Source organism: Misgurnus anguillicaudatus, chromosome 19, assembly GCF_027580225.2.
Source record: "Misgurnus anguillicaudatus chromosome 19, ASM2758022v2, whole genome shotgun sequence".
In the NCBI taxonomy this organism is placed as follows: domain Eukaryota; kingdom Metazoa; phylum Chordata; class Actinopteri; order Cypriniformes; family Cobitidae; genus Misgurnus; species Misgurnus anguillicaudatus.
In genome coordinates this window covers 5934464-5961429 of record NC_073355.2, presented here as the reverse complement: position 1 = coordinate 5961429, position 26966 = coordinate 5934464, and the positions used below count along the sequence as shown (strand labels likewise).

The 26966-nt window shown below is 38.4% G+C and overlaps 2 protein-coding genes across 3 annotated transcripts in view; one reads left to right on the top strand and one right to left on the bottom strand.

The window, feature by feature from the left end:
- Positions 1-10852, top strand: part of lmtk2 (lemur tyrosine kinase 2) — a 42230-nt gene extending 31378 nt beyond the window's left edge. Inside the window, exons 7-14 of the mRNA XM_073856832.1 lie at positions 434-564; positions 4046-4130; positions 4365-4487; positions 4656-4804; positions 4889-7715; positions 7799-7931; positions 8172-8430; positions 8520-10852. Coding sequence (XP_073712933.1) covers positions 434-564; positions 4046-4130; positions 4365-4487; positions 4656-4804; positions 4889-7715; positions 7799-7931; positions 8172-8430; positions 8520-8544 — 3732 coding nt within the window. The 3' untranslated portion in view covers positions 8545-10852. The remainder of the gene's footprint in view (positions 1-433; positions 565-4045; positions 4131-4364; positions 4488-4655; positions 4805-4888; positions 7716-7798; positions 7932-8171; positions 8431-8519) is intronic.
- The window catches only part of tecpr1b (tectonin beta-propeller repeat containing 1b), a 33933-nt gene continuing 8274 nt past the window's right edge, over positions 1308-26966 (bottom strand). The window contains exons 9-26 of one of the 2 annotated variants that reach the window (XM_055184478.2): positions 26368-26498; positions 25810-26261; positions 24997-25100; positions 23652-23807; positions 21519-21668; positions 21277-21434; positions 20764-20891; positions 20538-20631; positions 20367-20463; positions 17349-17428; positions 17203-17259; positions 16951-17125; positions 16728-16863; positions 16213-16305; positions 15865-15971; positions 13454-13573; positions 12006-12098; positions 1308-1767 (exon numbers count right to left, since the gene is read on the bottom strand). In XM_055184478.2, the coding sequence (XP_055040453.2) occupies positions 1747-1767; positions 12006-12098; positions 13454-13573; positions 15865-15971; positions 16213-16305; positions 16728-16863; positions 16951-17125; positions 17203-17259; positions 17349-17428; positions 20367-20463; positions 20538-20631; positions 20764-20891; positions 21277-21434; positions 21519-21668; positions 23652-23807; positions 24997-25100; positions 25810-26261; positions 26368-26498 (2352 nt within the window). In that variant the 3' untranslated portion in view covers positions 1308-1746. Of the gene's footprint in view, positions 1768-10894; positions 12099-13453; positions 13574-15864; positions 15972-16212; positions 16306-16727; positions 16864-16950; positions 17126-17202; positions 17260-17348; positions 17429-20366; positions 20464-20537; positions 20632-20763; positions 20892-21276; positions 21435-21518; positions 21669-23651; positions 23808-24996; positions 25101-25809; positions 26262-26367; positions 26499-26966 lie in introns of those variants that run through there. The other variant, XM_073856833.1, reaches the window with a different exon arrangement.

Here is a 26966-nt window from a genome sequence, read left to right as displayed (position 1 = left end):
ACTTCTCTGTCACATTTTCTGTTTTGTGCAGTTAAATGAGACCCGTCTCACACAGGGCCACGTCTCGTCTCCTAAACTTGGCTTTCGTCTTTAAGCCCAGATACCCAACACAGCGCGATCGGTGTGGCCTGCCTTACCACTGCTTTTTTATTTTTAAATTGCTGTGACACAGCATATAGTAGTCTCTACTAAACAACCTTTCCCTTATTTGGTTGAGTCCACGGGTGGCAGTAAAGGATCTGTTCAGAGAGAAAGAGAGAGAGAGAGTACTGCCCCTCTGTGGCCGTCTCTGACTGATACCTTATACCTGATACATGTCCTGAAAAAATTGTAGACACAACCAGTAATAGCATTTCAGTCTAAATGCAGTTTCTTTTGTATTAAAAAGCTTCACCAAATGTATTTGCGTGTACATTTGTGTTTTGTTTTACAGGGGGATCTGAAGAATTACGTGTCTCGTCATGATTGGCTGTACAGCAACGGTGAACTCCTGCAGCTGCAGAAAATGGCCTGCGAGATCGCCGCTGGGGTCACTCACATGCACAAACACAACTTCCTGCACAGGTCAGACACTTTCAGTTTTGACTTTGCCATTAGTGTGGGTTTGACATTGGCTACCCTTCATGCAAATAAACAGGCGCGTGTCATTTATATATGCGCCCTGCACGTGCAAGCTTTCCTGTTTGGCACCGGCTCTCTTTTTCCCAAAAAAGGCCACGGATTTGAGAATGGCAACGTTGCACTTTCATTCTTACCCTTGCGGTCTTATGGATCTAGGCTAGGTTATCTAGGGTGTCTTGCCATGCTGAGCTCGCCCGTACCCTCCCGCGCACTCAGAATATGCCGAAAGGTGTCCGATTGCAGCGCTCTCCTGGATTACGGGGTGTTGGCTGTCCTCCGCTGCCGGGATATGTTGATTCTGCGGTTTGTGCGTAAGAGGATCCTGGAGTACGGGGCGGGCTGGTGGGTGGGGTTATCCGGGCTACAACTCCAAAGGAGGCATGGAGATTCCGTCTTGTTGTGACCCGTCATGAAAATAATTTGGCTCTTGGATTTTTGCTTTGAAAGTTGATTTACTGTTCGCCACTCCCACAAAGCCATTTGTTATGAGCAAGTTTACATGTGTGTACAGTCCAAACAGCTGCGAGATCGGAGGAAGTTGTTCAGTTTTACTTTTGCATGTGTATGCGTGTACAAAACTAAATATAATGTACATTTTGAAGCGGTCCCCTTACCGTTTAGAAACGTACTAATATGATTTTTTTAGTTGCAAAGGCGTACTTTTTAATAAAGGGGATTCTGCCCAGTGACAGCTTTATATAATTTATTATTAGTGTGATTTATTTGAATGAAAATAATATGATAACATTTACATAATTTATATTGTCCCATACATATAATAAGGAAACGTATCACAGATTTAGTTTATGCGAATAGCTATTCAGTCTTTCTGTGGACTGTAAGATGTATGTCAAAAATAAATAAACAGATATTAAAATAATATATTTCAAGTATAAAATTGCCGCACACAGCAGTAGCTCCTGTTTCCGTTTTGTCGTCCACGCACTCATTTTCCATGTACGGCCAAAACTTCAGCTCCACTCCTCGGTGACCCGCCAACAGTACTGTATTTGCTTCTTTTGCCCGGGGCAGGGTGCAGGGTCTCAGATATCTGTCCATTTATCTTTCGACTGTTTCAGTGAGCATGACAGTAGGCCAGCGCTCTGTGTGCAAACAGCTCCGGTGTCAGCAATGTCCCGCGAGAGGCTGTAAAAGAGACACTGGTTAGACAATCTCAGTCTGAATGAGACACCATATGTCCTGTCATCTCACTTCTTGCCCCAGTGGGCATTTTCTTTCTCACTGGGAACAATATCCTGATGCTGTATGACAGGGTTGGGAAAAGCTCCAGCATCAGTGATTTTACACACACACAACTGTTAGTCTGTAACCTTCGGACCCAACTTAACCACAAAACAGCCACTCAATCACCTATTAATGATGTGTCCATGCTGTCAGCATGCATTTGTATTACATGGACGTGAATATAGGTGATGACATCTTTATTGAGAGTTTGTAGATAATCGGATGTGCCAGCCAGACTTAAAAAAGCATGTGGTGCTTGTAAGGACTTTTATTTTTTGTTTATGCTCATATACAGCAGTATTTTGTCATTTATCTTTGTGTGTATTTTGAGACAATCAATAGTAGGGGTGTAACAAAACATTGTCCAATTCTGTTTGCTATGCTTCAAATGAATTATGGGGAAATGTCACTACATCCAAAAGCCAGATGGCGCTCTCATGCAAACCACAATATGCGCCGCAGATGAAGTACCATTAAACAGGCAGCTCCAGGAAATGTATAAGCATATTTATATCGCTGTTCTTTAAACATTTTCATGATAATAAAAAATATTTATAATGATTATATTTGATGACTGTTGCTTTTTCCAATGCATGTTATAAACGACTCAAACTAACAGTGATTTTAGATCGATAAGGACTTATCAATAGCCATAGTACATGAAATAGCTGTGAATAATATCGGCCTTGCAATCAATATTGGACAGGTATTATAGTGTGTATCGCAAAATATCATTACACCCCTCATCATTAACACTGGCATATCTTATGATCTGTGAGGACTAGCCTTAAGCCTTGTCTTTCAATCTGGGGGGTTATAGTGTAAGCATGAAAATAAATGCGTCAAGTTATAGAAATACTTAATATAGTTTTATACCACAGGGCTGTTGAATGCTTTATACAAATGGTTGAGAAATGTTTCATGGGTGTTGATTATTTATCTGTAAACCGCACAACTGACCTGTCAAATGTCTTAAAAGAACCACCAGAGCAATGCTTGTGGTAACCATATAGCGGAAAAATCTAATTGAATTATTTTTGAATCAATTATTTCTTAAAGGGACATTCCACTTTTTGAAAATATAATCATTTTCCAGCTCCCCTAGAGTTAAACATTTGATTTTTACTAGTTTGGGGTCCATTTAGCCGATCTTCGGGTATGGCGCTGGCACTTTTAGCATAGCTTGGCACAATCCATTGAATCTGATTAGACCATTAGCATTATGCTAAAAATAACCAAAGAGTTTGGATAGTTTTCCTATGTAAAACTTGACTCTTCTGTAGTTACATTGTGTACTAAGACCGACAGAAAATTAAAAGCTGCAATTTTCTAGGCAGTATGGCTAGGAACTATACTCTCATTCTGGCGTAATGATCAGTAGCATGGCTGCAGGAGGCGTGGTGGTGTTGAGCACTGCCCGAAAATAGTCCCTTGGTTCACACTTTCAATAGCAGGGGACTGCAGCCATGTTACATCAGCAAAGTCCTTGATTATTACGCCAGTTTGAGAGTATAGTCCTAGTCATATCTGCCTAGAAAGTCACAACTTTTAATTTTCCGTCCAAAACTATTCTAACTAATCTATTCTATAACTGTTCTATTCTATACGTCTATACTTTCCATCATGTAACTACAGAAGAGTCAAGTTTTAAATAGGAGAAATATCCAAACTCTTTGGTTATTTTTTAGCTTAATGCTAATGGTCTAATCGGATTCAATGGATTGTGCTGAGCTATGCTGGAGGTGCTGGCGCCAGGCCCGGAGATCGGCTGAATGGATTCCGAAGCGGTGGGAATCAAATGTTTAACTCTAGTGGAGCTGAAAAATTTGCATATTTTCAAAAAAAGTGGAATGTCCCTTTAAGTAAACAATGTAATTTATAGATCATTCAATTCTTGTCTGGCTGCCAAATCCGCACAGCATTGATCCATGCTCGCCGTCTCCCCTCGTCTTTAGGAAACTGAAACATTTTTATTTTCGACAAGGTATTTTTTCCAGAGGTAGAACTAGCCAGACCGATAAATAAACAGACAGTTAACTGTGGAAACGTGAATGCGTCTGATGAAACCGTCTATATGTGGACAGTGTTTATCAGTTTGAGTTTAGGAGATTAAACAATTAATTTTTTTTGTTTTTTGAGAGGCATGCATTTCCAATATTTGTTTCATTTTCTTTCACAGTGATTTGGCTTTGCGAAACTGCTATCTCACGACTGACCTGACTGTCAAAGTAGGAGACTATGGGATCGGATCGACTAGTTTCAAGGTAAAGCTTACAAAAATATGACTTATAATTTAAAAAATATATTTATTTAAAGGCATCACTTACTTAAATTTGGTTTCAGAAATGACAAAGAATAAAGACTTCACTTACTGCATATACAGCAGCTTTACATGAAAAAAAAACGGGAGAATTATTAATACATACTATAGGATAGGACAAATATTATTGTAATCATAAATTAATTATAATTGGTTAATTAATATTTTTTTGTCACAGGAGGATTACATAACCACAGAAGATGACCAATGTGTGGCTCTCCGCTGGCTTGCTCCCGAGCTGATTGGTGAGCTACATGGAGGCTTGATTACTTCAGAACAGACTAAACCCAGCAATGTTTGGTAGGTATCTAAAATAAGTATTGGGTTTGATACATCAATCCAGCTCATACACACATCGCTCGTATGTTCATTTGTCTATATCGACAATAAGTATTGGTTATTGTTGAAATAATTGATGTTGTGAGGTTTTAATTTTTTACACGTCCATAACATTTAGATTTGTGTTTGGGCATTGGGAGTGACACTGTGGGAGCTGTTTGAAGGTGCAAAGCAGCCGTATCCTCACTTGTCAGATAGAGAAGTGCTCCATCATGTGCTCAAAGATCGACAAGTCAAACCTCTCAAGCCACAGCTGGACTTACCCTACTCAGAAAGATGGTTAGTCCTTTAAAAATAACAGCCATTTGTAGAAACAAGATCAGTTAATCAACATTACAATTAACAATGTGCTTTGGTCTACAGGTATGAGGTTCTGCAGTTTTGCTGGCTGCCTCCAGACAAGAGAGCCACTGCTGAAGAGGTCCACCGCCTGCTTACTTATCTCCGTATGCAGGGCCAAAAAGACGTAGAAGATGACTTTGAGCAGCGCTGGAGCTCTCTCAAACCCAATCCCTCCACCCGTCAAGCCACCATCAGTCACTCCTCTTACCCCATCCTAGAGCAGTTTGACGATGGCAGAGAACCAGACGAGGTGCTCACGGTCACCGAAACAAGTCATGGCCTAAGTTTCGAGTACGTGTGGGAGGCAGCCAAGCATGACCATTATGACAGTCACAGTCGGTCTGCCATGGACACTACTCTGAATTATCACAGTATGTTCTTTGCAGTGCCACGGCAAGAAATTCAGGCTCACTTCCCTGAAACGGAAGCTCAAGCCGACGTTAGCAGAGTCCCAGGGACCTTGCCGGTGTTTGACGCACATAAAGCATCCTCTGAAAATGAGTATTTCATTAAGTTGGAGGAGCTGGATGAGCGAAAAGTTGGGATGGGGGAGAGTCAAGGTGCCGATGGTTCCAACGAATCAGAACAGCAAGAGTACGTGGTCTTACAGGATGTCAGGCTCGATGAGTCCAGCACAGATGCAGATTTCTTCCACCAGAGCATTGATTCAAAAGACTCTTATCTTCAAGATAGCCACACTTGGTCCTCAAGTGAACATGAAAGCCCTTACCATGCAAACATTTTTGGTGAGGCTGATTCAAAACTGGACAATTCTCATCCATTTGGGGGAGTTTTTATGGATCTCCCAGAGATGAACGTGCCGAAGAGGGATCCTGATGTAGAAACAAATAGTAGAGAGGCGAGTGATGCGTTTCAGAAGAATCTTTTAGGGTTTGGACCAGAAGCTAGTCATCTGGAGGTCTCTGATCAAGAGAGTGCAGATGTGATGAAGCTTCTTAACACTGAGAGTCTTGCCGAAAACTTTTTGTTCCTCACAGATCACAACCTAATGAAGGACAAATCTCTGCCTGGCCCCATCATTGAGACTGATGTCTCAGATAGTGTAAACCTTACAGGTGAGTCGTTAAAATCTGCTGAGAACTGTGATCAGCTTAAGGATGAATTCTTGGACTTGGTCAACCCAATCCTAGAAGATTTTCTCTCGCCTTTGAAAGGAAATGAATCAATGGTGCCTTTTGATTTATTAATACCAGGAGAACCCCGTAGCAACCAGCTGCCAGATACAAATGGCTCTTTGCTTTCTCCAAAAGCTGGGGCTTATTCTTCGTCCGAGTCTACCTCTGAAAGTGTCGAGGTCGTTGTTGACAGTCCATCCGATAGTCATCGGTCTCTTGAAAGTGCCACTATCGATACTTTGTTCATAGATGCCAAATTCCCCAGCCTTGAAGAATGTTTTGGAGCCTCTAAGGAGAATGGCCAGTATGTTGGAGTCAGTGAGTCAACTGAGATTAGCTTTATTACTTCCCATGTCGGTGGTGAAGGTTCCCTAACTGAAGGTCTAAGTACTGACCCAAAGCGGGATATAATGGAGCTGGACAAGATGTCCAAGGATACTCTACCATCAGAAGCCATCGATCAAGATGAAACTGTATTGGACAACCATGCAACTCAGGACACGCCCTCACTGTTGGTGTCAGAATCGTCTCTTGACCGATTAAGTCAGGACAGCCTACTAGAAGATAGCACCTTATCCACTCTTCCAACCATTGAGAACTCTGCCGAAACACCTGATTCATTAGATTCTTTGGACATGCACGGGGACGTGGTGCATGGACAGTCATCGGAAACTCACGTGAATAAGCTTCAACCACCGTACAAAGCCGCTGACAGTGGGTATGAAACCGAAAACCTGGAATCACCAGAGTGGAACTCTCAAACTGACATGAGGGAGTCCTCTGAAGAAAGTGGAATAGGTCTCGCTGTGGAGCCTACAGCACTTGTACCTCCAGAAATCGTTGTGTCTGAGGTAGATAGCGTACCTGATGTTCAGGTAAATGGTGATGGAGTTGATCACCAGCAAGAGCCTGGTGAAGTTCCTTTGAGTGGAAACTACAGAGACTCTGCTTACTTTTCAGACAATGAAGAGCTTGATAAGAAAAGTGATGACATCAATGGAAGCAGTCTGGTAGATGCATCATTTTGGCTTCAGAGCAACCGAGTAGCCGATGGAGGGGAAGCAATGCAAGCTGTTATTGAGGAGCCTTTGGTGTCCGAGACTGTTACTTCACCTGAATCTGGTCCAACTCCGGCATCTGCTAATGGTGATGCACAGGTCAGATGGACTCCTCTTCCTGAGTTGGTTCTCACCACTGAGGAGGACTGGAGCCAGAATAAACAGGCGTCTGTGGATGCCTCTGAGCAGGCATCAGACCAAACTCCTGGCCCACAACATGAAACGACATCCTCTACCTCAACACAGCCGCCCCCTACAGATGTCATGGTTCATGCTAAACTAACAAGAACGTATGCTGGGGATGTGAAGATGAAGGAGTCGGATATGGAGGGGAGGTATCTAGGAAAGCTTGACGGCTCTTCACTGGAGTTCAGGCCAGAGGATGGAATGGATGCTGATGAAGAAGATGAAAACAGTGATGAATCAGATGAGGACATGCGTGCTTACCGATTGCATAGTTCCAGCTCGGAATGTAGTGAGGATGATGTTGTGCACCCAATACCTGTTATTATTTCAGACAACAGTAGTTCTCTCAACCTCAAAAGCCTGCTGAAATCCAAATCCCCCCAAAGTGCTAAACGAACAATGGAAGAGGCAAGTGACAGACGTGGAGTGTCCTTCTTTGATGATGTTACTGTCTACCTTTTTGACCAGGTTTGACGTTTTCCTTACTAAGAAACTCATCTTGATTATGCCTATTAGCATAAACTGCATTTGACCTGTACTTATTTAAACAGGAAACTCCAACGAAGGAACTTGGCGACCATACCGTTGACCCCAGTAGACAAGTCTCTGAATTCAGCAGTCCAGTGGCCTCTTCCAGCTACCTTAATAGATTTGCTAACTCTGAGAGCTCCACAGATGAAGAAGGTAACTATGAGATTACCAACTTTCCTGTTTTCCTGTTTTAATTCTTTCTGTGTTGTTGAAATTTGGTTAGTATAGCTGGGCGATTCTGGCAGAGCTTCTGTTACAAAGAATGAGGGTCATATCAGACCATACAGATATAGACATCAACTCGTAAAATCCTGTACATTATCAAAACTCGATATACCACCCAGCCCCAGTTGTTTGCTAACCTGTGCCAAACCTTTCAAATTTGTTTGATAGGTGGTGCATTTGAGTGGGATGATGACTTCCCATCTCCAGAGCCCAATTTCCTTTCCAAGGCAACAGGCGACCATTCTTCCAATAGGACTACCAGCTCTTCTGCGGCTTCCAAGTATTTCTCCCCACCTCCTGCCAATCGCACTCTTGAACAGAGTTGGAACAGCCCTTCAAACTACTCCCGCTTCTCCATCTCCCCAGCCAGCATGGCTAGCTTCTCTCTTACCCACCTCACAGACTCTGACATTGAGCAAGGGGGAAGTCAAGCACTCTGATCCAGATATAAGCCAACAGTTTAGACCAAGCAATAACACTTGAACGTCTCTCTGCACTTTTTTCTTTTTCAGGAAGCGGTGAAGATGGAGAAAAAGATTAATGTTTTAGATGCATATTTATATGTTGAAGATATTTGACAGACACATGCTTCGAAGGCTTTGTTTGGTAATTGGTATTTATTTGGAGAAATGAAGAGCTTGTGGCATCAATGCCTCTGAACGCCCTGTGACCACTTCCTGTATTCTGCAGATGAGATCCAAATTTCCACTAAAAGTTTTTCATCTGTGCACTTTGGAGGAACTTTGCTTCAGACAATTTCACACGCTTCCTAAGTGTCCTGCCTCACTTTTGTCGTCTGTATGTGTACTTTCTTGCTCATGCATTTCTCCTCGCTGTTAAGCTATGGTTCAACCAGTGGACCCTCTCTTAAACACTAATGAGCTCACAGGCTCGTGCAATTCAAATTGTACGATACTCGCCTTTTACACTGGATTTTAATTTTTTTAACGTGAAATCTGGTGTGATGGTTTCGAATGGTTATAGAAGCAAGAGTCATATCAGTATGCCTCTCCTGCACAGATATTTTTGTACAGTGTTTAATAGTGCATCACACTCACCCGAACAACTCGCATAGGTTCAGTGTTTTTTGTTATTGAAAGAAGTCCGAATATGGGCAGCTGAGGAATCAGGACATGAAACACTAATATAAGTCTTAAAATTATGAGCAGTTCAAGTTTATTCAGTAGGAGTCTGTAAATCTTAACGGCGGCACTTCAGGGTGTTTATGAAGTAAACTGTGTTCCCACTAGCAAAGCTTCTGAACTCGGGTAGATTAATCTCCCAAAACCTGTTAATAAATGTTTGAGTCATATTTCAGCCAAGATAAAGAAGAAATTATGCTTTGCATGATACTGTCTTTTAGGACCATCAAGATTTTTTGCTGTCATTTCTCATTATCACAAATGAATTAATACTTGCATAAATTATAATGGCTGACTTTTAAATAAAATATGACCCAAACATTTGATTATTTATATATTTTTATTATTAAAGCTGTCAAGATTAATTGCGATTAATCGCATACAAAATAAAAGTTTGTTTTTGCATAATATATTTGTGTGTGTATTGTGTGTAATTATTATGATGTACATTACATGTAAATGTTTCTTAAATACATATATGCGTGTGTATTTATATATACACACAAATATATTATGCAAAAACTAACTTTTATTTTGTATGCGATTAATCACGATTAATCTTTTGACAGCCCTAATAATTATTATTCAGAAATCATATTTTCAGCTAAACCTTCATCATAACAATAAATCTTTTTGTTGATTAATAATGAAAACACAGATGATTGTACAGAGAGACTGAAATGTGAACGCTAGCAGAAATTTCCAGAATCCAAAGGAGCAGGAAAACTCCAGTATGATCACTTCAAAGATATGAATTGTAATTTTCATTTTTTTATTTTATTTTACGGAGCCCCTAAGGGAACATGGAGCAAAAATTAAACAAAGTTTAGTTTCACGTGCGCACGTGAAACTATCGCGTGGTCACGTGAAACTTTTGCGTGTGTACTTGAAACTTTTGCGTGCGTACTTGAAACTTTTGCAAAAATTCTGCACATTGTGGTTTCACTTTAGATTTTTTTACTTCAATGTCACCTTGGGGGCTCTGTATTATTTAGTGTACCTCAAAGGTAATTTCATTTGTGAATCATTCATATTTGCCAATCCATCTACTCAGATTTTTTTTGACAATAGCAGAAATTTAAAAAACGAATGTACATAGAAATCAAATCAAGATAATCTGCAAGATAAACTTTTGATACCACTGAATATTTTCTTGATTCAATGATGAAGAACATTGATTTTGTCGTATTGTGTAAAATGCAGATTTATTTATTTCTAGGGTTTATCGCTGAAATAATCGGGTACACCTACTGTACATCCCCTTGTAATTCAGTACATTACGCTGTATGTTTTAGACGAGTTGACTGTCTGTATTACCAGCACGCGATTTCAGTTCACTTTGTAAATTCTTTGGTTTTATTTGACAGTATACTTTGCTTAATCTTGCACATCTTTAAAGTGTAATTTAATGTTGAATTGTGTATATAAATGTTTAATTTCGTCTGTAAATTGGGAATGATGTAAAGCGTAGGTGAGCGAGGATTCAATTTGTAAAGCGTAAAAATGAGACATATCATGGGTGTGAAATTATTCAAATATACAAAACGATTAAAAATGAATGAAATGGGGAAATGCAGGTCATCCTTATAATTTGTACATTTTAAAAATGGTGATATTTTTACTTCATATTGATGATGATCATGCTCGGTGTCATTGAAGGAATGGTTTATAATTACTTACCCTGTTTATTAAATGAAAATGAACTTCTATGTCTCTTTGTATCATCATTTCAATTCAACAAGCAAAGTATGTGCTTATCTACAGATCTTTATTGAAAACAAAACAGCGTAACATGGTGAGATCACAGTAGGGACGTTGTGTCCATGTTGTTCACACAGCATCATGAAATCTGTTTGACCAACGTTCCTGCCTACGATTTATCAGTCGCTGGTCATAATTTTTTTATTTAAATACAATACATTTCTGAAACCACAAAATTTTACTGATATCACCTAGGTGAGCATGTGGGTTATTGTTTAACGTTATAATAGCCAGTAACCAGTTAGCTACTTTGTACTTTTGGCTACTGTTGTAGGTCTAAAATCTTGTCAATATGTAACACAGTAACTTAATGTTGGTTAATGTAATAAATGCAATAACATAAATAATAATGAAAGTAAAATTGTTTGCAAATACAAATTTATATCAACCAAAAAACACAAACATTAGGTCTTATTCACTAAGCATCCGTTTGCACAAATATGTCGTGAAATGTGCGTATGAATGTTTTCACGAACAAATCCTGATTCAACAAAAATCTTTGTAGTAAAATTTCTTATAATAATATAATATATGATGCAGAAAAAATAAAGAGACCATTTAAATGGCCCCTTTCGGTTTTTCTATATTCACCAAGTATGTGTTTAAGTAAAATTATACATTTTGTTTTATTCTGTCAACTTCCGACAACTTTTCTGCCAATTTTTACTCTTAATGGGGCTTTCACGCTGCACTTTTTGTTCCATGCACTCCATTTTTGCAGTAATGTCTACAAAATATCTGCATGCTGAAACTCTAGCGTGACCGCCCCTTAAGGTGGAAATATTTAGTGAGAAGTTCAATTGTGGGTATAAATAGGAAAACATACGCAATTATTAGTGAATGAGTAACAGAAATACATGACACCACACTAGAAAAATGTGACCTGCTCAAAACATAAAATGACATCAATAAAATAAGGAGATTTAAACAAAGAAATCAAAAGACGTCCAGCATTCAGATTCAAAAACATCATACAAACAAAGTTGTGTGCATTCAACAGATAAACAAGTCACATGTGGTTAAAGGACACTGGGTGGGCAGATATGGAGAAAATGGGCTGGTGGAGGATTGTCTAGCAGCTCATGATGTTCCCGTTCACCTGACTCTGTGTCCGGCTGGGATGTGGACTGCGTGGAGTCACCCGCTGAGCCTCTGTGGAGTTTCCTCTCACTGACAGGTGCTCCCATCCGCCCTGGATCAGTGCATTAGAGAAAGTCATGACACCCCAGATTATAAGCTTTACAAAGCACACTAAACCTTACTAGTCCATGGCATAACTATAACATACAGATGAAATTGTTTAGACCAAATTGTCTAATGTGAAACAACAGCACATGAAAATAAACATAACATGATTGTCTAATGTTAGTTATCATTCTTGGTGTGAATGGCCTTAAAGATCTAAAAATATGTAGAAAAAATTTAATTTTGTCAGTCCACCTCTGTTGGTAGATGTAACAACTATAGTATTATGCATTTAAATTTATAAATAAAATTTATATTTATAGTAGATTTTTTTTACCAGTGAGTGTTTTAGTGTGTACAATAGATTTGTTTTGCCATGACCAGTGCAAAGTTATAATAGAGTGATCAGTGACTGAATAAAAATATTTCTTAAACTGCCCAGGTCAGTTTTTTACAGACGCTAGGACACATTTCTCAATGCTTAGGTCACTTTTGCAAAACTCTTCACACAGTGAGCACAACAGAAGTTTATGTGGGCTAAAATGAGGATCAATTATCTTTGCTTTGGCACAAAATGCATTCAATGACTACATCTCCCAAATTTCATGAATTCTTTTCTCACTCAGACACAACAACTGACAAAACTCTTTATACATACAGGACAATTTTCAAATGCTTACATACTGTTTTCAAAACTGTTAAACTTATTTTCAAAACAATAACATAATACAAAACTGAATAAGACAGCAATTTGCTACATTTCTACAGTAATATTTTAATGAAATATATTTTAAATCTTAAAAACAAATGCTATAAAAAGTAGATAGTAGATTAGCATTACTATTGTATCTGTATCAGTGGATGGTGTGTATACAAATTCTTGTATTCTGGAATTACTTTGGAATTACTAAAAATAAACTACATAAAATATTGACGAATTCTGCATCATGTTTGATTCCATCCAGTAATATATATTGCGGTGAATTATAAACAGAGATCATGTATAATGCTACATGTTGTTAGTGTTTTTTAGGTCATTGTTTTGTGGGTGACAAAGTGTGTTTGTCGGCTGTCAACCTTTGCTAGTGTTCTGGAAGAATGCGTTGATTTGAGACCTGAATAAAGTGTTTTGGTAGTTGTAGTGCATTTTGAATGTGAAAAGAGTTTTGCAAAAGTGACCTAAGTATTGAGAAATGTGTCCTGGCGTCTGTAAAAAAACTGTAATACGGCTCTTTCAGGGTTACGTGCACCTGCTGAGCAAATGCCATTGACCTGATTGAAAAATGAGTAGTTTTGTCCAGGTAGTATAGACTTCCTTGAGTGTTACTTTAAAGATGGTCAAGTGGAAATTGAAGGACTCACCCCGATGCCAAAGTCCCAGCTCAGGCCTTTTGCGTACATGGGCTTCACTCCCAGTCTGTGGCACACAGTTCCTGAACTCTCCGATGGAAAACCTGGCACTTTATCAGCGATGATCCAAACCTGGACAAATCAAATCATTTATACCTTACATCCTACATTAACTAATTAACCAACACTTTATTATGTAAGTGTTATGCTTTTTACTTTATTTACATTCTAAATGTTTCATTTGCAGTTAGACCACTGAACAATGGACAATAATAATAACAAGGAAAAAATGATCTTGCTTTATAAACAGTTGCCACAGTATTTAGTACCTTTGTATTATTTCCTTAAAAAACATCCCTACTGAAAAGGAAGGTTTAGGAATAGACTGTGTGAAACGTCAGATTATGAATACTCAGGGTTATCTCTCCACTTTTTTTGAAAACATGCTCATTTTCCAGATTCCCTAGAGTTAAACAGTACATTTTTACCGTTTTGGAATCCATTCAGCTGATGTCCGGGTCTAGAGTTTTGATATTTTTCCTATTTAAAACGTGACTCTTCTGTAGGCAGATCTGGCTAGGAGCTAATAATTCATTCTGGCGTAATAATCAAGGATTTTGCTGCTGTAACATGGCTGCAGCAGGCGCAATGACACCACGCAGCAGCCGAAAATAGTCCCCTGCTATTGCAAGTTACCAAGGGGACCACCCTCGGGCAGTGCGCAACATCACTACGCCTCCTGCAGCAAAGTCCTTGGTTACTACGCCAGAATGAGAGCATAGTTCCTAACCATATCCACCTTGAAAATCACAACTTTTAATTTTCTGTCGGTCTTAGTACACAATGTAATTACAGAAAAGTCAAGTTTTAAATAGAAAAAATATTTTTGGTTATTTTTGAGCGTGGTGCTAATGGTCTAATCAGATTCAATGGATTATGCTAAGCTATGCTAAAAGTGCTAGCGCCAGACCTGGAGATCAGCTGAATGGGTGATTCTCACGAAAACTTGGTTTTAAAAATGTCAAGCATGAAAATGTAAAAATTGCTTAAATGTACTTTTTTTCCCACCAGACATTGAAAAACAAAGTCTGGAGTAAATGGGAACATTAATTTAAAAACTTTTACTTATCATTTAACACTTTTTGTAACATAATTTAAAAAATTAGTCCTAAAAAATCTCATTACCGCAACAGTCAGAAAACATCAAACACTGACATATTTTCAAAATGACATGACAAACCTGAAAGAACATAATTTGGAGATTCTGCACATGCATTTAAAATCAAAGTATTATGCTTCTATTAATTAAATTAACATTTAATAAGCATCTGTTGCGGTAATGATAATGTCGTGTAAGCATTCTGACAAGACAATATTTCAAATTAACTGTAAAAAAATGATCTTACCTGGTAGCCATCTTGAAGTAACTGGTCCATGTGCTTGGTCACTCAAAATCAAACTTTATTAAAATTCTGTATGTGTGCTTAAACTGTTCTCAAAAAGTGTTGCGGAGGATGAGACCATCAGGCATGGACACATCATTTTCCTAATTTTTCTTCATTATTATTATACATGAATATTCAGTAAATATTTTTTCTGTCATCTAAAGTAGTCTAGCAAAACATCCATTTATTTTTTTTCTTTATATTTTTGTGTTAATTTGATTAAATTACAACATAACGCATGTTCAAACACAGCCGTTTGCAGCATTGCGGTAATGAGAATTTCAGCAGAAAATGAGATAAAATTTACAATTATAAATTCTTATGTTGAAATCACACATTGTGCAAGGTAGAACACAGTATTGTGTTAATTCTGATGCTTTTTAATGTTACTATATTACACATTTTAAAGCTAAAATCATTAGTGCCGTGGTGTTTCAATGGTTTCGTGAGAATCACCCGAATGGATTCAAAAATGGCAAAAATCAAACGTTCAACTCCAGAGGAGCCGGAAAATGAGCACATCTAAAAAAAATGGAGTGTCCCTTTAACCCCTGGTTAAGTATGAACAGTGTGAAATGCGAAACCTTCGGATTCCGATAACCTGGGTAACCTAGGATTAAAAGCGGGGTTTAGAGTGAAGATAACCCGGGGTTAAGCAAAGTGTGAAAAACCCAGCCTGACCAACTAAGACCTGCTTAACCAATTAAAAAGGGTACGAAAACCCATCTAAAACAAGCCTGCTACACCAGCTAAAACCACGCTGGGAGACCAGCTAAATCAGCCAAGTAGCTTAGGCTGGTTTTAGCTGGTCTTTTCAGTAGGGGTTGCAAAGCTACATGAAACTAATGTGCTTAAAAACTAAAACTACTTTACAGCCATGCTGTAATAGAAAATTAATCAACGTTCTTTCATTTACGTCCATACATTTATGATGTTTGTTTTTGGCTAAAATGTGCATTAATGTAAAATCTTTCAGACCTGATCCAGTTGTCCAACAGACACTTTACACACATTACTGGAGATGAGTTCCCATGCAGAGCCCTGAGGATAGCTGGGTGTCAAACCCTGTCTGTACCACAGATTACCTGTACAAACACACCCGGATTTACAATCAAAGTCTGAGTCAAAAGCATATTTACAAATATTATTTGTAGTTTAATTGTCATATTGGGAATAACAATAGAGATGCATCATGGTGTTCTGTGTAGTATGCAAATGTAGTACTGTTGGTCATCAGGGTACTGCATCACATAATATACATTTAGTACATATACTATACAGTATGGTAAATTATCTGAACATGGTTCAAGTCAAAAACCAACTTACTGTTTTCATCCACAGCACAAACCGAGGTGCGGCCCACAGACACCTGTTTGAGCGTTTGTCGAGGAGGAGAGGGGATGTGGTACCAGCACTCGCCTGCAATAAAAGGCGAACAGAAATACTAATCATTAAGCAATTGATAAATAATATCATACAGATAATTTATTATAACATGATAAAGTTGTTTCTTTGTAGGTGTGAGCAAAAATGTGCACATTTTTGGGTGTGTCCTTTAAAATGCAAATGAGCTGATGAAATGATGGCAGTTTGATGAAATTTAAACTCAAGTGTGCTGTCAATTATTTTCTCCCTCTTTCTGCACTAAATGGCAGTGCTGTGGTTGGATAGTGCAGATTAAGACATCACAAGGGGAGCCAAATTTCAATGACCTGCTTTTTCACATGCTTGCAGAGAATGGTTTACCAAAACTAAGTTACTGGGTTGAACTTTTTTTGAACTTCAAATCTAGCAGCCTTGAAATGGTCAGACTTTCCATCATTAGGATTCTGTGGTCTCACCGGCTGGGTTGTGGGCAGACACAGAGCCCCGGTAGAAGATGGCACCGTCCCTGGCAATAGCCCACACCTGGTGACCTCCTCCTATGCAAATGGACTTAAACGGCTGGTCTGTCCCCACATGAAGCCATGAGTTGCCCTGCGGTTTCACAGTTTTGGTTAGAGGACATCCCACATGCAATGCGCATTTTCTACATGAAATGTAGCACGTAAGTTTAATGCTCACGGCAGGGTTGTCGGCCGTGACTCCCAGGCGACACAGCACGTCTCCTTTCTCGCTGATGGCCCACAGAGGAACCTGCTCTAGACCGCACTGAGCCAGACACGGCAGGATGGTGATATCCGTCAGCCGGATGGGTGGAACCTTCTGCCAAGGTCCAGTAAGATTGATCTCACACTTCCTGCGGAAAACCACAGCTGTTTTACATCACTTCCTGCTTTACTATGCTCGGCATTGGGGTGTGGAATTTGAACTGACCTCACCCATCGTCTGCGGCGCACGAAATCCTTCATTGTCTTATAACCGTGAAAGGTCCTGTATGATAAAGACATGTAGCTCTTAGTTAAGGTCAGAGGTCTTTGGCTCTTTCTGTGTCTTTAATATGATTAAGAGAGACAACATACAAAGTGAACTCTGCAGCATACTGCCAGCCTTCTTTGTCTGAACCTCCTGGCACACCGTAGTCTACTGTCCAATCAGAAATCTGCAAATATAGAGACGACACACAGCTGACTAGTTTCCCACTGTACAATAACGTAACTATATAATATTAGATTTTTAATACAAGGTAACGAGAAGACCTTTAAAGACACAAAAGAAAAGAAAATGTATACAACATTTTTATGATCCTCATCAATCCCACCAGGATTTTGCGACTTTTTTTGTGAATTTTGCGATTAAAATTTTGCGGTAGTAATTTCTATAAATGTGCGAAAAAAGTTGCAATATTTTTCTAATTAAAATACCATAAATGCTTGCATATTAAATAATTAGCAAGTTCTCAAGTAATTAAATAATCCAGTAAACAGTAAGTAAAAAAATAAGAAACAAATTAAAATAGGACAAATAAATACAGCGTAAAGATACTGATACAAACAGTAGGTACGTTGCTGTCACTTTTAAAAAAAAACGTTCAGTTTTTTACAAGGATCAATAGCCACACGTCCAAAACAAAATTTTCCCTAAACTGGTTTACTTATATACCCATCTTTGCTTACATACATTTTCAACGATGGACATGTTGACATGCATGTGACCATAACTGTGGGTTCACACCAGATGCGATTTCAACGATTTGCGTGAGTAGATCACATACAAAGTCAACGCAAAGACACGACCAGACGCGTCCTTGCGTGAGCCGATGCGAATGACGCGATTTGTTGCGAAAACATGCGCTATTCACCTTAAACGCATCTTCGCCCCAGCTTTAACTCGAGCGAAAAAATTTGCATGACACAAAGTAAATCCAACGAGTGTTCTAGAGCGAGTAACAGGATGCCCCGCGTTTGGTGTGTACGTAGCATAATGCGTCTGATTGCGTCTTTGCGTTGACCTTGTATGCAATCTACTCGCGCAAACCGTCTGGTGTAAACCCACGCTTAAAGGAGAAAGGAGTTTGGTCCTCGCGCACTGACAGGTGGCATGTGCACGTGGTTGGGATGAGGTGATAGATTACTTTTTTGTCTCCCAACAACTTACAAGGACTACAAAACAATAAATTGTAATGCATTATGATACTGCTTCACCTGGTTTTGGCATTTATTTAAGACGGCAGGTGCCTCAAACAGGTTTCATATCCAATTTGCGCTTTTGGTGCATTAAAAAAAATTAACTGTGCGACTACACCGCATGTAAAATGCCGACCGGAACTGATGTAATTCAGTGTGTTACAATCAAAACACTGTGTTTTTCACAATTCATTTTTGTTTAACTTTATCAGTAACACTTGAATCCTTAAAAAATTTATTGATTAAGTCATTTATTAAGTATAAATATATTCGTCGATTGAAGGCTCTTGCGCTGGAATAAGTTTCTCTCCCATGTTGACATGAATTTACGATTAAATTTCATTACGACTGCCACTAGAGGGCAAACTCCGAACGAATGTACTGTACAATGGAAAGGCGGTTTAGCCTATAGACAGTTTCATCTGACGCACGTGCGTCGGAACTTTACTTTCGGTTTCTGTTTGTTTAATGGTCTGGCTAGTGACTAAACTGAACTCTGTAACAAATACCTTGTAAAAAATAACAAATGTTTTGGTTTCGTAAAGATGAGGGGAGACGGCAAAAGAACTTTGTTGTTATTGATTCTTAACACTGTTTACCAGAAGTTACAGTTGTTCCATGAAAGCTGTTTGTTTATGTTGTTACTGCTCAAACCATCTATAGATATCTTTGAAATATTAAAAAACCCTACTGAAAAATCCAGCTAAGACCAGCATAAGCTGGTGAGCTTGTCTCCAGCTTGGTTTTAGCTGGCTTTGCTGGTGTAGGAAGCTGGTTTTGCTGGTGTAGCAAGCTGGTCTAGCTGTGTTTTGGTCACATTTTAAGCTGGTCTAGCTGGACTTAGCTGGTCAGGCTGGAATACCAGCTGGCCCATGCACCAGCATGACCAGCTTTGTCAGCCTGGGAGGACCAGCATAAACCACCTTAAACCAGCTACCAGCTTATGCTGGTTTTAGCTGGATTTTTCAGTAGGGAAGGAAAACATAAAGTGCAATTTTAGTCATTAAAAGAAGACTGACTATATATTGTGAATACTTGAAATGTAACAATTTATGAAATTCAGTTATAAGGTAAACAGTTATAAAAAAAGTTTAAGAGCTCTGCATTGTTTACACTTGCACTTTTTATGTGCAATGCTCATAGTTGAAATTGTAACATTTTTCAATGTTTTCAATGTTAAACTGTAATTGTTTTTAAAATATTAAAAAGAAAATATAGAAAATATGAGTTTTCAATATTTAAAATGCATAATACTGGATACAAGAAGTTTATATATAAAAAATATAAAAGGTAAAAAAGGGGTACATTTATGTGGCCTTTATGTCAAACGAGTCGGGTAGGGTACGGATTTAAATGAATGCTGCTGTTGGATAATGGTTTGGGTGTTCTTAGTGTGATTTATCAAGCAGTTAACTCTGAGGTAGAGCTGGCTTGAGAGAGGGATTGCTCATGTGCCAAAATTGATCACCAAGTTGTCTACTTCATGATGACAGAATATTCGTTCATTTCATTTATTTTTTATGAGATCTTTTTATTTTTTGCCCTTATTTTGCAATGAAATGACAAATTATGCAGGATCGCAAATAAATGAGACATTTTGTTGATTTTGTACTGTGTTCGGCAATCGTTTAAAAGTTTATGTACGCGTGTGTACGGGCTGGATCTGCAGTCGTCTGTTGTCTGGGATACACTTTTGTCCAAAGCGCATTAAACTGTTCATTTCATCCATGCATTTTATCAGAGTATGCACCTCTTCAATCGAACCCAATGCAATGCTTTACCAATTGAGCTACAGATACTTGCACATCTGTGGTTTCACATCAAATTAATTCTGTCTTAATGTTGCTACAAGACTTCCCGAGGCCTTGAAAGAGAAGTGAGAATCAATATTTTGCTATAAGGTAAAACTTTCACCCATGTCCACTGTGGTGACGGAGGGTTGGTGTTTTCTTTGGTGCACTCTCTGAGACCTGAAGCATCACTCCACATGTAGCGATCTGTTGGAAGACCCCTGTGAAAGAAAGATGAGACAAAAAGATTGTGAAGCATCATTAAAAGGTCATTAAGGAGTTCATGGACACTTACTTATCCGTGTATCCTGTCATGGGATTCCAGCGCTGGTTCTCATAGATGTAGACGTTCCTGATGTCAGTTATTGTCTGCTTAACATTTTCGTCTCCTGGAATTTGAGAACGTAATCATTAGAAACAGCATGATTGTTGGAAAGTATACAGATTTCAAATGCTGGCTTGTCAGGACCAGGACTAGCTGAAGCATGCAAATTAGTTGGTGCAGTTGTCAACAGTTTTACCCTGAGTCGAGTCTCCCTTGCAGCCCCCCGTGTAAACCCAGGCGGTGTGATCGTGACCGACGCCCCACACCACACCCAGACTGTTAGACTCCACACAGAACAGGTGACCCGGGACCTGACGCCAGAACCTGAACCCGACAGCAGGCGCACACGTACAGCACAAACACAGAAACACAGACGCTCACGATGCATGCCAAGCAGATCAACGTAACAATCGTAATACAACATTACAATGACAAGCCCAAATATACAGCTGTGAACCAAAATTTAGTGGACATGCAAGCTTAAATATATATTAAAGTGAACGATATCTTATATTAAAAGATCAGCTCAACGGTGAGCAACAGATTCGCTCTGCTCTGAAATCGCATCTACAATACCTGCTGTAGATAGATAAGTGCACTTCTGAAACAAAGACTATACAAAAAACAGACAGTATACAGTAAGGTAGCTCACTAGATTTTGGAGCAAGGCTAAAGTAAAGTAAGATGATGATGATGATGACGTTCTTACATGTGATCGCATGGTAAATACTGCGCTGCGGCCTCCAGACTCGGTGACGGTTCATGGACCATGATGTCACCTTTAGATGTCACAGCCCACATGGCCTGTTTAGATATACGATCTTCAAGACCTCTGAATTCACAGCACGACTTGTTCAGCAGAGAGAACTGCAGTGATTAAACACATCCAGAAATCAGCATTGTAGATTATTTAAAAAAAGTTAAATTGCCGTTATTTTCGGATAACTTTACCCAAGTACTGAAGTCCTGTAGAGAGCGAGTTGCCAGTAAAATGGGTCGTCTCTGTCGGGTGCGTTCTGGTGTGTACACAGCCATAGTGTACAGAGAGTCTCTAAACACAGGCACCAGTGCAGTCACCTCCTTTATCGAAGCGTGCAAATACTGAAACACAAAATATAAAAGATCTTCTTTATTGATTTAGTTGGTAATAACTGACTGCAGGTTACACTGCCTCAGCAAACTGTGTAATAAACTGAATTCATTGTGAGCTGTTAGCATGACTATGAGAAGGTGAATTATTGAACCCTTGGGGGAGTTGAGTAAAAAGACAATTATAGCCTTTAACTCTTTCCCCGACATTGACAAGTTATCTCGTCAATTAAGAGAAAACATGAATTTGCATGGAAAAAAGCTATTTATAAAAAAACTGAAGCAAAAATTTATTTATTAATTTTTGTTTTGAGAAACGTTCTTAATCTGATCTTTAACAAAATTCTTTCTCTGCTATTATTTTAGCTTTTTGCTAAAAATATTTATTTTTGAAAAAAAACCCTCATATTTAAGAGTATACAAGCAAAGCAAAACATATAGATAAGATGAAACAGTTTTTCCTATTTTGTTTGTTTGTTTATTGTTTGTTTGAAAGCAGAGGGTCTGTTCTTTCATTTGATATATTTGTATATGTTTATATATTCTTAGAAGGAAATTTTCCTGAAAGTCATTTTGTGAAACTTTTGTGAAAATCACAAAAAATGCTGGCGGGCAACTTAAAAAAAAGGCTAGTGTGGATTCTGTGGAATGAGTTAAAATAAACAAAACATTTCTTTAATTGGTGGGAATGACACTCATAAAAGAATATGCGTGCATATAGGCCTATAAAGACAATGGACAGAGGTAGGTTTACACAAAACTGCGTTTACACTGGATTTGGAGGTTAGGTTTCTTACAGGTTGTGATATCACTTTGTCATATATCATATATGTATGTATATATATCATGTATATATATATGTATGTATGTATGTATGTATGTATGTATATATGTATATATGTATGTATGTATGTATGTATGTATGTATGTATGTATGTATGTATGTATGTATGTATGTATATATGTATATATGTATGTATGTATGTATGTATGTATATATGTATATATGTATATATGTATATACGTGTATATATATATATATATATATATATATATATATATATATATATATATATATATATATATATATATATATATATATATATATATATATATATATATACATATATACATATATATATATATACATATATATATATATACATATATATATATATACATATATATATATACATATATATATATACATATATATATATATACATATATATATATACATATACATATATATTAAAAGCTCTCAAAAAAGTCACATAGAAATCTGTGTTTGTTATACCAGGGGTTTTCAAACTTTTTTGTCAGCTAAACCTCTTTGACCTAAATTATTTCCTTGGAAGGGATCTTATTATAATAAAACCACCTCTTAATCTGCACTATCCAGCAACACCACTGTCATTTAGTTCAGAGATAAGCTAATTTGCATTTTAAAGGACACACGCAAAACGGCACATTTTTGCTTATACCTACAAAGTGGCAATTTAAACATGCTATAATAAATTATCTATATGATATTTTGAGCTAAAACTTTACAGATTTATCTGGGGACACCAAAGATTTATTTGACATTTTAAAAAAAAAGTCTTTTTATGGCCCCTTTTAAGTTTTTATCAGTAGTATTTAACATAGTTATTGTTATTAGTACCTGTACCTCATTATTATTATTGGACCTTCATCTGACAATTATCTTCTGTTGGTACAGTACATACAACATATCTGTCCATTTTGCATAAGTTCTCAGTTTTCTGATATATTGAATGTGTTGTACTGTGTTGTGTAATGATCCAGATGTTGTTGTTAGCAAGTGTTTTATTTAGATTTTCAACAAAATCATTTTTTCCATTTTATGATTTAGTGGTAATTCATGAATTGCTTTTCATCATCTCACGAACCAACCCCTTATAGTTTGGGAAATCCAGTGCTATAATGTGAGCTCATCTGAGGTAAATGTATGTTTTCAGTCTGTGTATGTATTACCTTTTTCTGCTGGTTTTCAGTGTAGTAGAGATAAAGGATGTGATCTGTCTGAGCTCCGTCACCTCTCACCTGCTCCAGCATCACACTGACATCTTCCCATTGATAAGGAAACCAATCCCTCCACCAATACATACAACCTCTCGTTACACGTACACACTGAAATACACACACACACACACGTCATGACACGACATCATAGTACTGTATCTACTGCCCACTTACCTCCATGTACACATTTTCAGCATCTTTACATTAAATATAAGTATAAAAACATACCCATACTTCTGGACATAAAACAGGTCATAGGTAAAAAAACTAAACATACAATCTACTTTTAAATCGTGAAGTGTGTCCTATTACACAGCACCGGGTGTGAAGTATGACTGATACTGCCCGAAACGACTAACTGAATAACTAATTTTAATAAAACTTCTGCTGTAAGATACACTAAAAAAATATCATTTGTTACACACAGCACATTTAATAGCGTCACTTGTTGGCAAAGGCTATTTACACTAGCTCCACTGAGTGTCTGATTGGACAACTAAGACTGAAAAAAGATGCTTCAGTGGTGCAGGCAGAACAGCGTATGATTTGTGGAAATGGCTTTTGATGCGATATCGCTGGTTTGAATCGACTTATTGCCGACCTCGCTCTTCTCCTTTTTCCTATCATATATGATGTAGAAAAGACATTTATTTTCAATAAAAAAATTTTGGTGAAGCAAGTGAAACTTTTTGCAGGGCAAGTGAAAACCTAAACCACTGGTCCGACTGGGTTAGTATAAAAATGATTTGCGTTGAGCCCTGATTAGGGATGCACGATATATCGGCCGACATATCGTTATCGGCCGATAACTGCTTATTTTTAATATTATCGGTTATCGGTCTGATAGCAAAATTAGGCCGATAAATGAAAGCCGATAAATGATGGATTATTTTGGTTTGTTGAACCACTTCACTTGCTCATTGCTGGCCATGTCATGTGGAGTTTTGAGTGGTGCTTTCTGTGACATAGCATGAAGATGACACGTGTTGCGGGCTTAAGAAGAGTATGCTAGTCTAGCGCAGAGACAAGATGTCCACGGTCTGCAAGTTTTTCATTGTGAAAATAATATGAATATTTATCGGCCTATAGATATCGGTTATCGCCCCCAAATTTAAAGAGTTATCGGTATCGGCAAAATTTCCATATCGGTGCATCCCTAGCCCTAATTATCAATTTTATTTATTAAGTAAAACTTATTTTTACCTACTGTACATAGCATATCGCTAAAAAAAGCTGATATTGTCACAGTGTTAATGTATCAGACTATTTTTACTTAGTGTAAATAGCCACTGCCTACCTTCTCTATGGTCGAGCCTTTTTCATGTTGAGTTTTCTCAGTCTGTGTTTGTGTGTTTGTAGTATTGAGAGCAGGGCTGATGGATGGAGAGATCGGTCTTGCATCTGAGAAACAGAGAGAAAAAGATGACGAAGAAACAAATATCTCTATCACTACTTTACCTAAAAAAAACATCATTCTCAAGAAACAGCACTGTCCCTGTGATTAATACATTACGAATTAAGACTTTTTTTTAAAGATGTCAAATAAATCTTTGGTGTCCCCAGTGTATTTATGTGAAGATTTAGCTCAAAATACCCCACAGATAATTTATTATAGTATGTTTAAATTGCCACTTTGTAGGAGTGAGCAAAAATGTGTCGTTTTTGGGTGTGTACTTTAAATGCAAATGAGCGGATGAAATGCAAACACTGATCGCCATAATGGTGGTTTGTTGAAATTGAAACTCAATTGTGCTGTCAATTTTTTTCTCCATCTCTGCACTAAATGGCAGTGCCGTGTTTGAATAGTGCAGATTAAGGGGCGGTATTATTATACTAAGTTCCCCTTCTGACATCACAAGGGGAGCCAGATTTCAATGAGCTCTTTTTTCACATGCTTGCAGAAAATGGTTTTCCAAAACTAAGTTACTGGGTTGATCTTTTTCACATTTTCTAGGTTTATAGAAGCACTGGGGACCCAGTTATGGCACTAGAGGACCAATCACAGCGATTGCGTAGAATTGACTAGTTGTTACACTTTTGGAGAAGTGCATGTCAGGCTACAGCGTACAGTCGATGCAGACGTATAAATTAAACTTGAACAGTGCTGCACCTGTGGTGTTCAGCCAGCGGACAGGTAAGCTGAAGTCTATTTCACATCCTCCACCGGCGACACAGGACCAGGGCGGCACTTCCTCCACCGTCCTCTGCTCCAGCTCTAAGGCATACGTGGCTACAGAGCTCCGGGCAATGCTGGGAGCCGAGCCTTTCATCTCTTCCAACTCGACATTACTCCACGGTGTATCGCCGCCATCTGATTGGCTGCACGGAAGTGTCGGGGTCATGATAGAAGAATCGGGCCCTTCACTCATCACTTGATTACCCTCAGGTACATTGGTTTGGGCAGCAGGACAATCAGACACCAGCGAGGAGATAAAGCTGTCGCTCGTGATCTTTGGGAGGCGTGGCTTTGAAATGTCCGTGTCATCACAACCCAGAACAGAACCCTGGGAAGGAGTCGTGACTTCACTACTGAAGACAGCAGCATCGGTTGGTGTGCAGACACTGAGGGTGATGTGAAACAGAGAGGTTTTCAGAGCCAGGACGCCATCTACTGGACGCATATGATGTTGTGGTGGAAAAAAACATAATGCAAATTTGTTTCAACAACCTGGAATGATTTGTGGTTCCACTGCAGTCCAGCTGGGCAGAGACGGTGACCCACGACCTGCCAATGACCTCTGTGGCCGTCACGCCATGACGAAAATACACCATCCGGTCATCGCTGCCAACCCCCCATACCTGCATTATAACAACACCATCAAATCTATAATGCATATGTTTATTTATTTATTTATTTATTCATTTAAATTAAGCCTTTATTGTTAAAAATCTAATGTTTTATTTTCTATAATCAGATAAAGATCTCAAGCATAATGGCAAGATTTATTGTGGTTTAAAATAGCATCAAAGTCAGATTTTTTTCAGGGCTGTGAATAACTTGCATTTCAATTTCATTGCCAACTTATTTTTAAAATGGTTTTTAACGATGCATAAACATGTCAGAGCCGATGGTGTAGTTATAGACAGTGCTCAGACATATGGTGCAGATGGGAATGTTTAATGGGTTTTTTCAAAAAGACACAGGAAACTAGAATTATTTGTGTGTTGTCAACTTATACACACTGTGTTTGTCTATTGCTGTGTCCTAGATGAGGATCAGATCACATTTTATGACACATCACTGTAGAAAACAGTCCTGGGGGTTCA